This window comes from Monopterus albus, unplaced genomic scaffold, assembly GCF_001952655.1.
Source record: "Monopterus albus unplaced genomic scaffold, M_albus_1.0 scaffold139.1, whole genome shotgun sequence".
Lineage (NCBI taxonomy): Eukaryota > Metazoa > Chordata > Actinopteri > Synbranchiformes > Synbranchidae > Monopterus > Monopterus albus.
The window spans coordinates 758,855-771,939 of NW_018128019.1; the positions used below are offsets into that span (position 1 = coordinate 758,855).

Below are 13,085 nucleotides of genomic sequence, written 5' to 3' on the forward strand. Positions count from 1 at the left end.
GGGCCATGTCATTAGTTTTTCATCTTTAAGGCCTTTACTGGCCAGCCACGCAGTGGAGTACTTTGATGCATGTGATGGAGCGTTGTCTTGCATAAAAATCAAAGTCTTCTTGAAAGATGCAGACTTTTTCCTGTAGCACTGCTTGAAGAAAGTGTCTTCTAAAAATTGGCAGTAGGTCAGAGTTGATTCTGAGTCCATGTTCAACCCGAAAAGGTCCAACTAGTTCATCTTTAATAATACCAGCCCATACCAGTACCCCACCTCCACCTTGCTGGCGTCCGAGTCGAAGTGGAGCTCTGTGTCCGTTACTGATCCAACCACAGCCCCATCCATCTGGTTCGTCAAGAGTCACTCTTATCTCATCAGTCCACAAAACCTTTGAAAAATCTGTCTTCAGATATTTCTTGGCCCATTCTTGACGTTTCAACTTATGTGTCTTGTTCAGAGGTGGTCGGGTTTCAGCCTTTCTTACCTTGGCCATGTCTCTGAGTACTGAACACCTTGTACTTCTTGACACTCCAGGTAGGTTGCAGTTGTGGAATATGGCAGCACTGGAGGATAATGGGTTCCTGGTAGCTTCATATTTGATTCTTCTCAAATCTCTGGTGGTTAATTTGCGTCTTTTCTTCTCAACACGTTTCTGGCGACCCTGGTGACTATGTGCTATAAAATGTTCGATGGTTTTGTGATCACGCCCCAATATCTTAGTTATTTTAAGAGTGCTGCATCCCTGTGAAAGACTTTTTACAATTTTTGACTTTTCAGAGTCAGTTAAATCTCTTTTTTGGCCCATTTTTCCAGAGGAGAACATTCTGCCTAATAATTATGCACACCTTGATATAGGGTGTTGATCTCCTTAGGCCACACCCTCCCTCGTTACACTAAAACACATCACCTGATATGCATTAAGTCCAATAAGCGTTCAAGTTTATACTGCTTGGAGTTGGAAATTATGGATAAAATGATGATATGGTCAAAATACTCACTTGCCTAATAATTGTGCACACAGTGTACTCTTCTGGAAAAAACAACATAAAAGTCATATCTTGAGCTCAATAAAGGATTAATCATGAAGGACAAACAAGTGGTGGTGGTGCTTTGTCTTTTCCATGTCTCCATCTTTCCTCTTCCTCCTCTTCAGGACTTCATCACCTCCTGTCCCCCATTTTGCTGATTGCAGCTCGCCATGCTCCTCTCCTTTAATCCGTTGTCAGTTTATTAAAAGTGAAATCTCTCCTCTTGAATTTCAATTGAGAGGCTTCAAAGTGAGTGACTCAGTGGTTGAGGGGGTCATCAAACACGTTCGGTGTTTTAGTGTTACAGGCCTCAGGGGATTCTCCAGGCCCAGCGCTGAACAGAGTGGATCAGCTGAAAAACCTGGCATTTTTTCTGTTGATCACATCACAAAAGCCCCATGGTCACACAGTGGAAATCAAAGTATTCAGATCCTTCACGTTTTCACACTTCACAGTGTTGAAGTTAAAATGTTAAACATTTTTCCTTTAATTTGTCTACACTCAGTATTCCATAATGACAATGTTTTTAGACATGTTTGCAAATTAGTTCTTCTTGAGTACACTAAGTCTCTCAAAGCTTTGCACATCTGGATTGGGGAATTTCTTTCATTCTTCTTGGCAGATAATCTCAAATTAAGACAGATTAGATGGGAAGTGTTAGTGAACTGCCATTCACACTACAGATGGCATTATCCAGGTGATGAGCAAAGAGTCTTATCAGACCAGTTACTGAGCCCACTGTGCTCCCCAGGAACACTCACAACTTTAGAAATTGTTTTATACTCTTGCCCTGATCTATGTCTTGGCATAATTTTAGGTCTACAGAGAGCTCCTTGGGCTTCATGGCTTGGTTATTGTCCTGACATGCAGTGTGAATTGTGGTCATTTTATCCCTTTAAAATCAAACACAATAATGTGTGCAAAACAGAAGGGGGCTGAAAATGTTCTGCAGCTTTTTTCAGTGTTGTTGACTTTTCTGCCAGTTGATTCAAGCCTACCCAGCTGAGAGAGGGATAATTTTCCTTTAGCTGTGGACAACCTATCAAGCCAGTTGCACCCACTCAAATTCAGTGGTAGTGCTGTTTATATGCTCTTCTGAAGTCATGCTGTTTTTGTCCCTGAAATGTTCTTTTGAAGAGCTTGAAAACTCACTGATGATTGTGGATTTAGGCTTAGGCTTTGTCAAAGAGTACAACTGGAACAATAAGACATCTCAATCTCCATGAATTCACATACATCATGATTCTTCTGTCCAGACTGTCAAAAACATAATTTGAGCAGACACAGCCTTCCCCATGAATCCAATAATGAATTAACCTGAGCTGGCCGCTCTTTCTATGGCCCATTTGCATGGATGTATACATTCAGCACATGATACTGTATAATACTGCATGTCTCTGATCTCAGCAGGGACTGTTTTTCTCACAAGAACAACCTGTCATACATTGGAAAAGACAGCTTCCCCTTGATTTATCCTTTTTCCAAATGACATTTCTTTCAGTTAGTTGTAATCAGCTGGCAGAAGATGAAACAATGACTGAAAAGTAATAAAGAGAACCTGCACTTACTCTGATTATTTGATTTTATTTTTCAACTTTTTAGACCCAAAAGGAATTGCATGACTTTTATTTCATGTCATTTTTATGAGACTTCTTCCATGTCCACCATATCCTTTTGAAGCCGTACAACTGATCTAGGTACAGGTACCTAGATGGGTACTTCTGCAGTTGCATATAATGGGAATTATGATTTGGTAAAATAATGATGTGGCCAATATACTTGTTTTAGGAGGAAAATAACTACACAAACAGGACTAGAAATTGATCTGATGCCGATCCTGAGTGTATTTATTATCGCAATTGCCACTAAACTGACTGCACAGAACATTTATTCTTTAATACAACCTGCTTTAACTCTGTGTGTGTGTGTGTGTGTGTGTGTGTGTGTACTGTTCTATGGCTACTTTAATATGAATTATTGTGACACTATGTACGTGTATCGCAGCAGGGAAACCAGCCAGAAGCTTAATGACTGACTTGAATAATTTCCTGGACTGATAGCTGTTACTGTGTTTGATGTTTTTCTCCAGACATGTCCAGAAACAGACATGTGCAGCCATCTGCAAGAGAAAGCCATATGCACTTTCCGCTAGCTAGCCCAGACGGCTGACGCGACAGCTGTGCAGTGTGCCTCCCTTTGCAGCTTCTGCATTAACACACATTATAATCTAAACAAGTAGTAAATGATGACAGAGAAATCTAATTTTTTGATCAGTAATAATTTTGACATCCCAGCTGTCATTTTGGTGATTTTCTTGAACCCCAACTCATTGAACTGAGAGCATGTTTATTCATTAGCTAAAAAAGATTCCAGAGTGATTAAAGAGAGGTGTATCATTAGACTAACTGGCTGCTCCCTTGTCAGCATTGGCTTGGAAACAACACCTACTGGCCCTCTCTTTTCATTCTCCTGTCTGATCTTCCTCTTTCTTTGCCTTCCTTTTCATCATTAGATGGTGGTTCTGATGGACCCCATGGAAGACCCAGATGACATCCTGCGTGCCAACCGCTCCAGGGAGAAGACTTACATGTTTGACGTGACATTCGACCACTCAGCCAGCCAGGTCAGTCAAACTTATAAATAAATAAATCAAAAAGTGAATTAAATGCACACAGATCTGGCAAAGCATGTGTGTTTCTAGAATGCCCATGTGCATTTGAACCATTTAAGTTGATATTCTTCTTTCTGTATAGGAGGAGGTGTACCGAGCTACTACCAAAGGGCTGATTGAGGGTCTCATATCAGGCTACAATGCCACTGTGTTTGCCTATGGCCCCACTGGTATGTATGAGAGAGTGTGGTTGTGTGTGTATGTTACACATGGCCCAGCTTGATTACTTTGCCCTCTGTTTGAATAGAGGCATATCATCCACAAATTGCACATTATCTTTCTGGCCCTTAATTTTTGGTCTGCCTCTGTCTGACTCAGCTAGTCAGAACAGAAAAGGGCGACACATCTTATTCACATCTGTTTTGGCTTTTAATAGCAGGTGATTAGACAATGAGTCATGCTTTACCTCCCACATTTGCAGTGAATAGGGACAGATTGTCAAAGAATAGTTAGCGTTGTTTCTCTATTTAAATTACCCATCTGCCTGTCCATCTGTCTCTGAGATTCAAACCTGTTTGTCTCCTATTGTGGGGAAACAAACACAGGGGTTTTAGTGTGTGTGCAGTGTGATCAGGCCAGCCAAGGATAAATTAAGATGGCACATCTGCAGTTTTTTACGCTGTTGTGGGTTCGGCAGGAGGTAGCATGGACAGGGACAGAAAGAGACTTAACAAGCTGGTTAAGAGAGCTGGTTCTGTCCTGGGCTGCCCTCTGGATTCTTCAACTTGTCCTTAACCCAAGTAGTAGTTCCTCGCATTTTCAAAAAAACTATTATCATACCAGTCCCTAAGACACCAGACACATCCACTCTGCATGACTTCAGGCCAGTGGCGTTCACATCAGCCACCATGAAGTGCTTAGAGAAACTGGTCCTCACACACATTAACCACATGGTCCTGGACACTGTAGACCCCCTCCAGTTTGCCTACCGCCCCAAAAGATCGGTGGACAATGCGACGGCTCTGGCTTTATTCCATACCCTGAAACACCTGGACAACAGCAGTGCGTATGCTAGGATGCTCTTCCTGGATTACAGTTCTGCATTCAACACCATTCGCCCGGGCAGGCTGATTGGGAAGATGACAGACCTCGGTGTCCCAACTCCCACCTGTAACTGGATTCTGGACTTCATGACTGAAAGACCACAGGTGGCCAGAATGGGAGGGTGGGTGTCTGCTGAGCTCACAATCGGCACAGGCTCGCCGCAGCCCCAAATTCTTCACCGTGTACACCCACAACTGTGTCTCCAGCTATGACAACACCATCATCATTAAATATGCTGATGACACCGCCATCCTGGGCCTCATCAAGGGGGGAGACGAGTCAGGTTACAGAAGCTTGGTGAACGACATTCTTGTTTATGGAGAGGAGAATGACCTCATCCTCAACATAAACAAGACAAAAGAAATAGTAGTAAACTTCAGGAAGAACCCCTCCCCTCTGCTGCCTCTGACCATCAAAGGGACTGAGCCACAAGTTCCTTAGCCTGCAGGCGACATCTGACCTGAGCTGGTCACTGAACACAGCAACCACAATGAAGAAAGCCCAGCAGCAGCTATACTTCATCAGGCGGCTCAGAAAAGTTGGGTTGAACCGTCGCCCTCTCACCCAGGTTTATAGAGGACTGGTAGAGAGCATCCTCACTACTGGCATCACAGTCTGGTATGGTAACACCACACAGGCAGAGAGGAAGGCTCTTCAAAGGGTCATAAAGACTGCAGAGAGGATTATTGGTACTGAACTGCCTGCTATGGACACACTATACAGACAGCGCTGTTATAAAAGGGCAGGGAACATACTCAGGGATCCACGCCACCCAGCTCACTCTGCTCAGACACAAAAACTGCACCTACAGCCTCAGGCACAGCAGGGCAGACAGTATCATCACACACAGAACAAGACTTTAAAACAGCTTTTTCCCTGCCGCAGTAACACTGATGGCAAATACAAAAATGTGAGAAATGTGAGAATATAGGTGCAATAACCCCTTACTAGACATGTGCAGTAATAATACAGAAATGTTTCACAAGGTATTTTTGTAAGAGCATCTCATCAACAGTGTTTTCTTGTGGGACCTGAATAATATCAGGACATTCTCTACCAAACAATGGAAACAGAACTGAATATAAACTGTGTTTTAGTATGTTATAACCCCTCACTACCTCACCAAGCGTAATGATATATCCAACTCCACCATGTGAATTGCTAAGTGTGATGTTTGAAGTTCACTGGATAAAATACTATTAACCTATTTTTGTGTTTTGTGGTTTTAATGCTTTGTTGCCTTCATGTAAATTTTTATTTTCAGTGTTCTTTCTGGCTTTTGACTCCTTACCTGACTCCAAAGGAGAGCTGCACAAGAATTCCTATATGCCTAGACTGTCTGTTTATGTATAAATGGCAAATAATCTTGATTTGACTTGACTTGACATCCTGAACATTTAGTCATTTGGACATAGTAGATACCTAGCTTTTATTTTTAGCATTAGCATTGTTTTATTTAGAATACAGTGTTTACTCTAGTTTAAAAGGATTATAGCATCTTTAACTGCATTAATTTTTTTTTTTAATTTTAGATACCACAAAATGTTTTTTTTTTTTTTTTTTTTTTTTTTTAATCTTTATTTTATCTTGAGGTCCCATTGAGATCAAGATCTCTATTTTAAGGGAGACCTGGTACCTGAGACCTACATGTATATTGCTCTAATGTCACCTTATAAAGTTGTTGTGGAAACCTTATGGCAAACAGTTGCCTAGTTTACATCCTTGGGATAGTGCTGCTCTGAGACGAAGAACAGCATTATCCTTCATTTGAAGTCATGCTTCTGGCCACCTAGATTAATTTAAGTCCAGTGTTTATAATATTCTATTATTGCTTGAGCATTTAATATTCTGTATGTTTCCTTTTTACACAGTGTATGCATTTCCCCTAGATCTATATGAGGAGGTAACTGGAGTAAAGTTCAAGTTGTGCAGCGAGAGCAATTGTCTGGCTTTTCGTCTCATGTGGAAACTTACCCATGGGATGAGGTGTAGTTTCATTAATGGCTCGGTCTAGATGTATAGAATGACGTGGCATGCTTAGGTAAAGCCAGATGTGTAGAGGAAGTAAACAAGGTTGACCTAAGAAGAGTTTATGTAATGTTACAGAACTTTTCAGCCAATAATGTTTAGGTATCTTCTCATAATATGAGATATTAGCCTTTCTCATGGTACATTCTCATCCATGCTCAATCCAAGTGTATCATTTAATTGATATTAAACCTTGATGAAATACAGTCTCGTATCTGTATATATTTTCCAACTTGATATCATTTGAGCATAACAGACCATAAATATATTTTCTCTTCTGTGCCCAGGTTGTGGGAAGACGTACACCATGTTGGGAACAGACAAGGAGCCAGGCATCTACGTTCGAACGTTGAATGACTTGTTCCGTGCCATTGAAGAGACCAGTGACGACATGCTGTATAGCGTCTCCATGTCCTACCTGGAGGTCAGAATTTCATTTCCCACAACTTGTCCCAAAACATGTATTCTCATCACAAACGTAGAATCATCTAATTAACGCAACAGTGATGACACATCTACTAATTGAGCTGCGTGGGCTTCATTATGGTTCTAGCTATTAACTTGATTACTCAGAGTGTAGAGATTTCTACTGAGTTTGTCACATTAGAACTGCAGATATTGATCCTTATTTCTGTCAACATCACAATTAGAACTTCTTTTGCGGTCATCTGTTCAGAGCGATAATGTCTGACGCTGTTAGCTAGTGCCAGTTGCAGGCAGATACTCCTGGTGTCACTTTACTTTTTCCTGGCATCCGTGTCACACCTGAAATGAGCTGAGCTGGCATCCTTATCCACAGCCTTGGAGAGGAGCTCAGGTACAGATGAACAGACTTTGCAGAACAAGTTAATTCCACACTGTTATATTTTATGTTCTTTCTTGCCTTGAGTTTTTTTTTTTGGTCATGGTCTATGTGTTGTATTAAGCACTTTAACAACCTTTCAAATGGCAAGTCAAAGGTGCCACACAGGCACACTTGCATTACCTCCCCCTTCCTTGTTAAAATTGTAAGGACTTCCTGCTGCTACCTCAAAAGGAGAGTTGCCATCTACTAAAGAAGTCAGATTGTCGGCCACAGAGCTTTTAACTATTTTTCTTATCCATTTCTTTCAAATAGCAAAAGCAAAGCTATTTAGAAACATCTCAAGAATGATCAGTGGAAACAGAATGCACCAAAGCTCAATTTTGAGTGTTATGGCAAAGGCTGTGAATACTTATGTACATGTAATTTTTTTCATTTTTTACTTTTAATAAAGTTGCAAAGATTTCAAACAAACTTTTTTTCACATTGTCATTATGGGGTATTGTTTGTAGAATTTTGAGGACAATAATGAATTTAATCCATTTTGGAATAAGGCTGTAAAATAACAAAATGTGGAAAAAGTTAAGCGCTGTGCATACTTTGTGGATCCACTGTACAAACTGAAACACTTTTATTGGTAATCATACTGAGTAAAAATGTTATTTTGTTTTATTTGTCCCTCTGTGATGTTCTGTGATTCACCTGCCAACACAGACTGAATGTGCTGTTGATTAGCTGGCTGAAGTGTTTAAGCGTTTACAGTGGAACTGAGCCAAAATGAAATGAAGCAAGTCGACATAAAACATTAAATCTGTTGCACTTAGTCAGCATTAGTTCTTTAAGGTCAAAGTCTTTAGATGGAGTATAGCGGCCAGGTGAATGGAGACAAGGGGACTATACTAATAATGTTAGCAGAGCATCAAACCGGGGTTGTTTGTCATTCTAATGTCTCATTATCTTTTACTCCAACATTACAAGAGATTGGACAGGGTTTACAAACTTATTAAACACCACAGTAACCGATTAGAAAATGTAAGCATATAGTTGCCTGTGTTGCACAGAAGTAAAGAAGAATGAGTCCATTTTATTCAGAAATGTTTACACTGTCAGGGAAGGAAGTGAGCATGAAGGACAGAAAGAAAAGAAAGGGATTAAGACGCACATGACAGATGGTAAATGTAACCTAGTATAAAAGAGCAAAGCTGAAAAGAGCATTCAGCCTTTGATAGAAAATGAAAATGGCACAACATAATCACTTGTTGGGTACAAATTTCATCCGATGGGAGGAGGGCTTGCATCAGACATTTAAAATTACATTTTGGGTTTTCAGTGCCAGATGCTATTTATTATGTTAAATGATTGACAAGCCTAGCTCTTCAGTAGAACTCTGGGTGGGTGTAAGTGAATATTTTCCAATTAAAATGCTTGTTTTGGAGTCTGAATATTCTCTGACCTGTACTGAGCTGTTCAGGATAAATCTTGACATGAGGCCATGTGTGACGTGTGTGTTTGCCGTTTCCAGGGAGCAATCTGTTGCCACTGCCGCCTCACCACAAAGACGATAAATGCCATTTACAGCCTGACTGAGTGATGTGCACATATCTGCTGCCTTTCTTGTTCAAATCACACTATCTTTTACAATGCAATCTCTAAAACACATGCACAGAAACCCATGCAGTGAATGGACTTAATATACACAGTAAAGTCCAACTAATGGTAGGACTGCCATGAAATTGGATGAATCTCACTGATGTTGTTGATCCTCTTTTCCTCTAGTGCCAACGTGAGGTTCACATATATGGAGAATGCATTGGATGGCTTGCCCTAAAATCTGATAGACATTCATGTTCCATAAATTGTAATAACTTTGATGATCCTCTGTCTAGTGTCATAATCAGTGGGATTTTTTTATTTGTTCAGGTGTTTGGTTTAGAAGCAAATACCTGCAAAATTGGCCATTTTGAGTATGTTAGTATGCAAACACCATTAAAGCACCATTACATCCACAGCCTCACAGAGCAGCGAGCATGGCTGTAGGCCCTTAGGCTTCAAACTTTACCAGCAATGAAAGAGTAGAGATGGAAAAAATAACAGAACAAATACACAACTTCAGTGTCAGTAAAAGCTTCCCCTTGTCAGAGTTTGTGGCTGGGGGCCACTTGACAAGTTAAAAACAGTCTTTACTGTTCCAACCTCTCAGAGATTCGTCATCCAGTGGTCACTTTCCAGGATGTCACTTCCTGCAGTAAACTTTTATGTGGGCCAACAGGCTTTCATTGCGCTGTCAGTGACAGTCATCTGAATTTTTTTGTGAAAGAGTCCATGAACATTGGCTTGATGATAGCCTGCCACCCAACAACCCGCGGTTTCCAAATGACAGGCTTCTGAAAATATAGTACTTGTGTGTTTTTATACCAGGGCCTGAAAGCCTGAATGGAGCCTTGTCTATGGACATAAACATCCTTCTATTTGATTCATGTCTATCTATATGTTAAGGAATATAACGTGTAGATAAAATTGTTCTTCAGTTTTCTGATCTTTATTTCAAGTGCATTCAGCTGCCTATATTTCTGTCCGTGTCTTTTTAGATCTATAATGAGATGATCCGTGACTTGCTGAATCCATCCTCAGGCTTCTTGGACCTGAGAGAGGACTCGAAGGGAGTGATTCAGGTTGCAGGCATCACTGAGGTGTCTACCATCAATGCCCAAGAGGTGAGACAAGCTATCAAACCCACCACTACATGACTCATTTATTTTAATGAAAACATTCAGATTTCATTGAGTGCATCTGCCTGTGTGTTTTCAGATCATGGAACTGCTGATGAAGGGAAACAAACAGCGAACCCAGGAGCCAACAGCCGCCAACCAGACATCGTCTCGCTCCCACGCTGTGCTGCAGGTGGCTGTCAAGCAGCAGAGCCGCTGTCGAGACGTTCTGCAGGAGGTCCGCTTTGCACGCCTCTTCATGATCGACCTCGCCGGCTCCGAACGAGCCGCACAGGTGTGTATACTGTATCTATACAGTACTCTGTCAGGAGATTTTAAATGGATGAAGCTGTGTTTAATTTGTAGTTGTACAGGTGAAGAGTTTATATGGTTTATGTATATTTTTTTTTGCAACTTCTCTGCCAAATTCACATTCTAAGACGTAGCTAATTTGTGCATTACATACACTGCTCCTTTTACATTTGTAATGTACAGTATAACCTCGCAACCTCAAAGGTCTGCGCTTATTTCCTGTAACTGTAGCACTGTGGTCTGCTCCTTCGGGATGCTTTGAAATGAGTCTTAACAACAATCCAGTAGATTGATGTTGTCATAAACCTCAGGAGATTTTATTAAAAGCCTCTCTCTATCTGCCATTATGGTCCAGCATTATTCAGTATTTTTGTGCAGAAGGACAGGTCTGTGTTATCAGGCAAAAAGTGAAAATTATCTCTGAACCAGTTCATTTTCTGGTTTTTGTTATTGCTTTGACCTTCTCTTTTGAAGCAGTCAAGTCAGCTTGTTGAGAATGATTTGTTCTGTTTATTGGCAGTTTCAAGCTCCCTCTGCTTTGAATAGTTTGTAATTGTTGCCCATGTTAACACTGCCATGTCCTCGTATACCACAAGAATAACATGCAAACAGTCGATGAGTGAGAGCATTTATTTACCATGGAGACTCCTTATTTGAAACATTCACAGCCATACTGTTGACGAATAGCACATTTGACCTCTATTAGGAATTGAGCAGAACAGAGAGTTGTTTGTAACGTGAGGCCATGGGGAACATTTTCTCTGCCTCTAAGAAGAGGACAGTTGAAGGTGATTTAATTCAGCCAAGTATTGAAGGAGAAAAGGTACAGTAGGAGGTAGCACCATCTCCTGGGCGAGAGCGGAAACACAACTGTCAAAGAAACTCAATACATGTTCAGAGGTTTAGGTTAAAGCCCCTGAACATCTGGTTTGTTTATTTCTCCAAATGTTCATGACTAAATAAGCAGCAATCAAAGTTGAAAAAAAATCTTTATTCATTCATTTAAACAAAAAAACCTTCCTTTTCTTTCGGCTTTTGATTGTCTACTCTCTAACAAAGGCATAGAGGTTTTCTCACTCACATCCGTCTGCCTATCTGTTAGACTCAGAACAGGGGTCAGAGGTTGAAAGAAGGGGCCCACATCAACCGCTCCCTCCTGGCTTTGGGAAACTGCATCAATGCCCTGAGTGACAAAAATGGCAACAAGTACGTCAACTATCGAGACAGCAAGTTGACTCGCCTACTAAAGGTGCGACAATTTAGAAAGAACCATCTCCAGGCTATAACAATTTATTTTATAGCTCTTGTATTCATGTGTTTTTCTTTTTTTTCTGCTTCTGACATCTTTGATTGACAGGACTCACTGGGCGGGAACAGTCGAACTGTCATGATAGCCCATATTAGCCCTGCCTCTGTGGCTTTTGAGGAGTCTCGGAACACACTGGCGTACGCTGACCGTGCCAAAAGCATTCGAACACGGGTGAGCTCACTACAATTAAATATGTCATTGTATCTCTGGAAAATATAATTCACCCAAGAAATTGTTCACTAGACAGCGATATTACATTTAACCTTGTAGTTAGTGCATATAGCTTTATGGGATTGTTGCTGATCAATGCAAAGTAATTGTACTTCCAAATTCAGCTGCTTGCAAAAATCCCATCTAAATAGCTAAACAGTTTAGTCTCTGTCATCACCGTGTGCTTCAGGTAAAGAAGAATCTGATAAATGTGTCATACCACATTGCTCAATACACCAACATCATCTCAGACCTGCGCTGCGAGATCCAGAGGCTCAAGAAGAAGATTTCAGATCAGTCGAGCCGCCAGCTCACCTTAGATCGGGCTGACATCCGCCATGTCCAGGGTAAAGTGTCGTCCACGCTGCCTCCTTCAAGACATGAAGAGTATCTGGCAATGATGTCTAATGTTTGTATGATTATGACTGTTTCTCTTTTATCCCTTTTCTTCTCTCATCATTTTTCCCCACTTGCAGCTGAAGTCCAGGCCCACTCTGGCCAGCAAAGCCAGGCGGAGATGGACCAGTTGAAGGAGCAACTTCTTGATGCCTTCCGCCAACAGATGGAGATCAGGAAGACCCTGATTGAGCTGGAAAACAGCAACATGGAGATCCAGATTGACAGCTCCAAATACCTGCTAACTATTGCAGAGTGAGTGATTAGCATTTATGTCAAACCCCTCTCATCTCATAGTACGTCACATACAGTGCCTTGCGAAAGTATTCGGCCCCCTTGAACTTTGCGACCTTTTGCCACATTTCAGGCTTCAAACATAAAGATATAAAACTGTAATTTTTTGTGAAGAATCAACAACAAGTGGGACACAATCATGAAGTGGAACGAAATTTATTGGATATTTCAAACTTTTTTAACAAATAAAAAACTGAAAAATTGGCCGTGCAAAATTATTCAGCCCCCTTAAGTTAATACTTTGTAGCGCCACCTTTTGCTGCGATTACAGCTGTAAGTCGCTTGGGGTATGTCT

General features: G+C 41.0%; 1 protein-coding gene across 2 annotated transcripts in view; it reads left to right on the top strand.

Annotated features, from left to right (window-relative positions):
- Positions 1-13,085, top strand: part of kif19 (kinesin family member 19) — a 35,203-nt gene that overhangs the window by 15,781 nt on the left and 6,337 nt on the right. For both annotated transcript variants that reach the window (XM_020613868.1, XM_020613869.1), the window contains exons 3-11: positions 3,529-3,639; positions 3,770-3,857; positions 7,047-7,183; positions 10,150-10,275; positions 10,370-10,564; positions 11,684-11,830; positions 11,939-12,061; positions 12,291-12,447; positions 12,577-12,751. In XM_020613868.1, the coding sequence (XP_020469524.1) occupies positions 3,529-3,639; positions 3,770-3,857; positions 7,047-7,183; positions 10,150-10,275; positions 10,370-10,564; positions 11,684-11,830; positions 11,939-12,061; positions 12,291-12,447; positions 12,577-12,751 (1,259 nt within the window). The remainder of the gene's footprint in view (positions 1-3,528; positions 3,640-3,769; positions 3,858-7,046; positions 7,184-10,149; positions 10,276-10,369; positions 10,565-11,683; positions 11,831-11,938; positions 12,062-12,290; positions 12,448-12,576; positions 12,752-13,085) is intronic.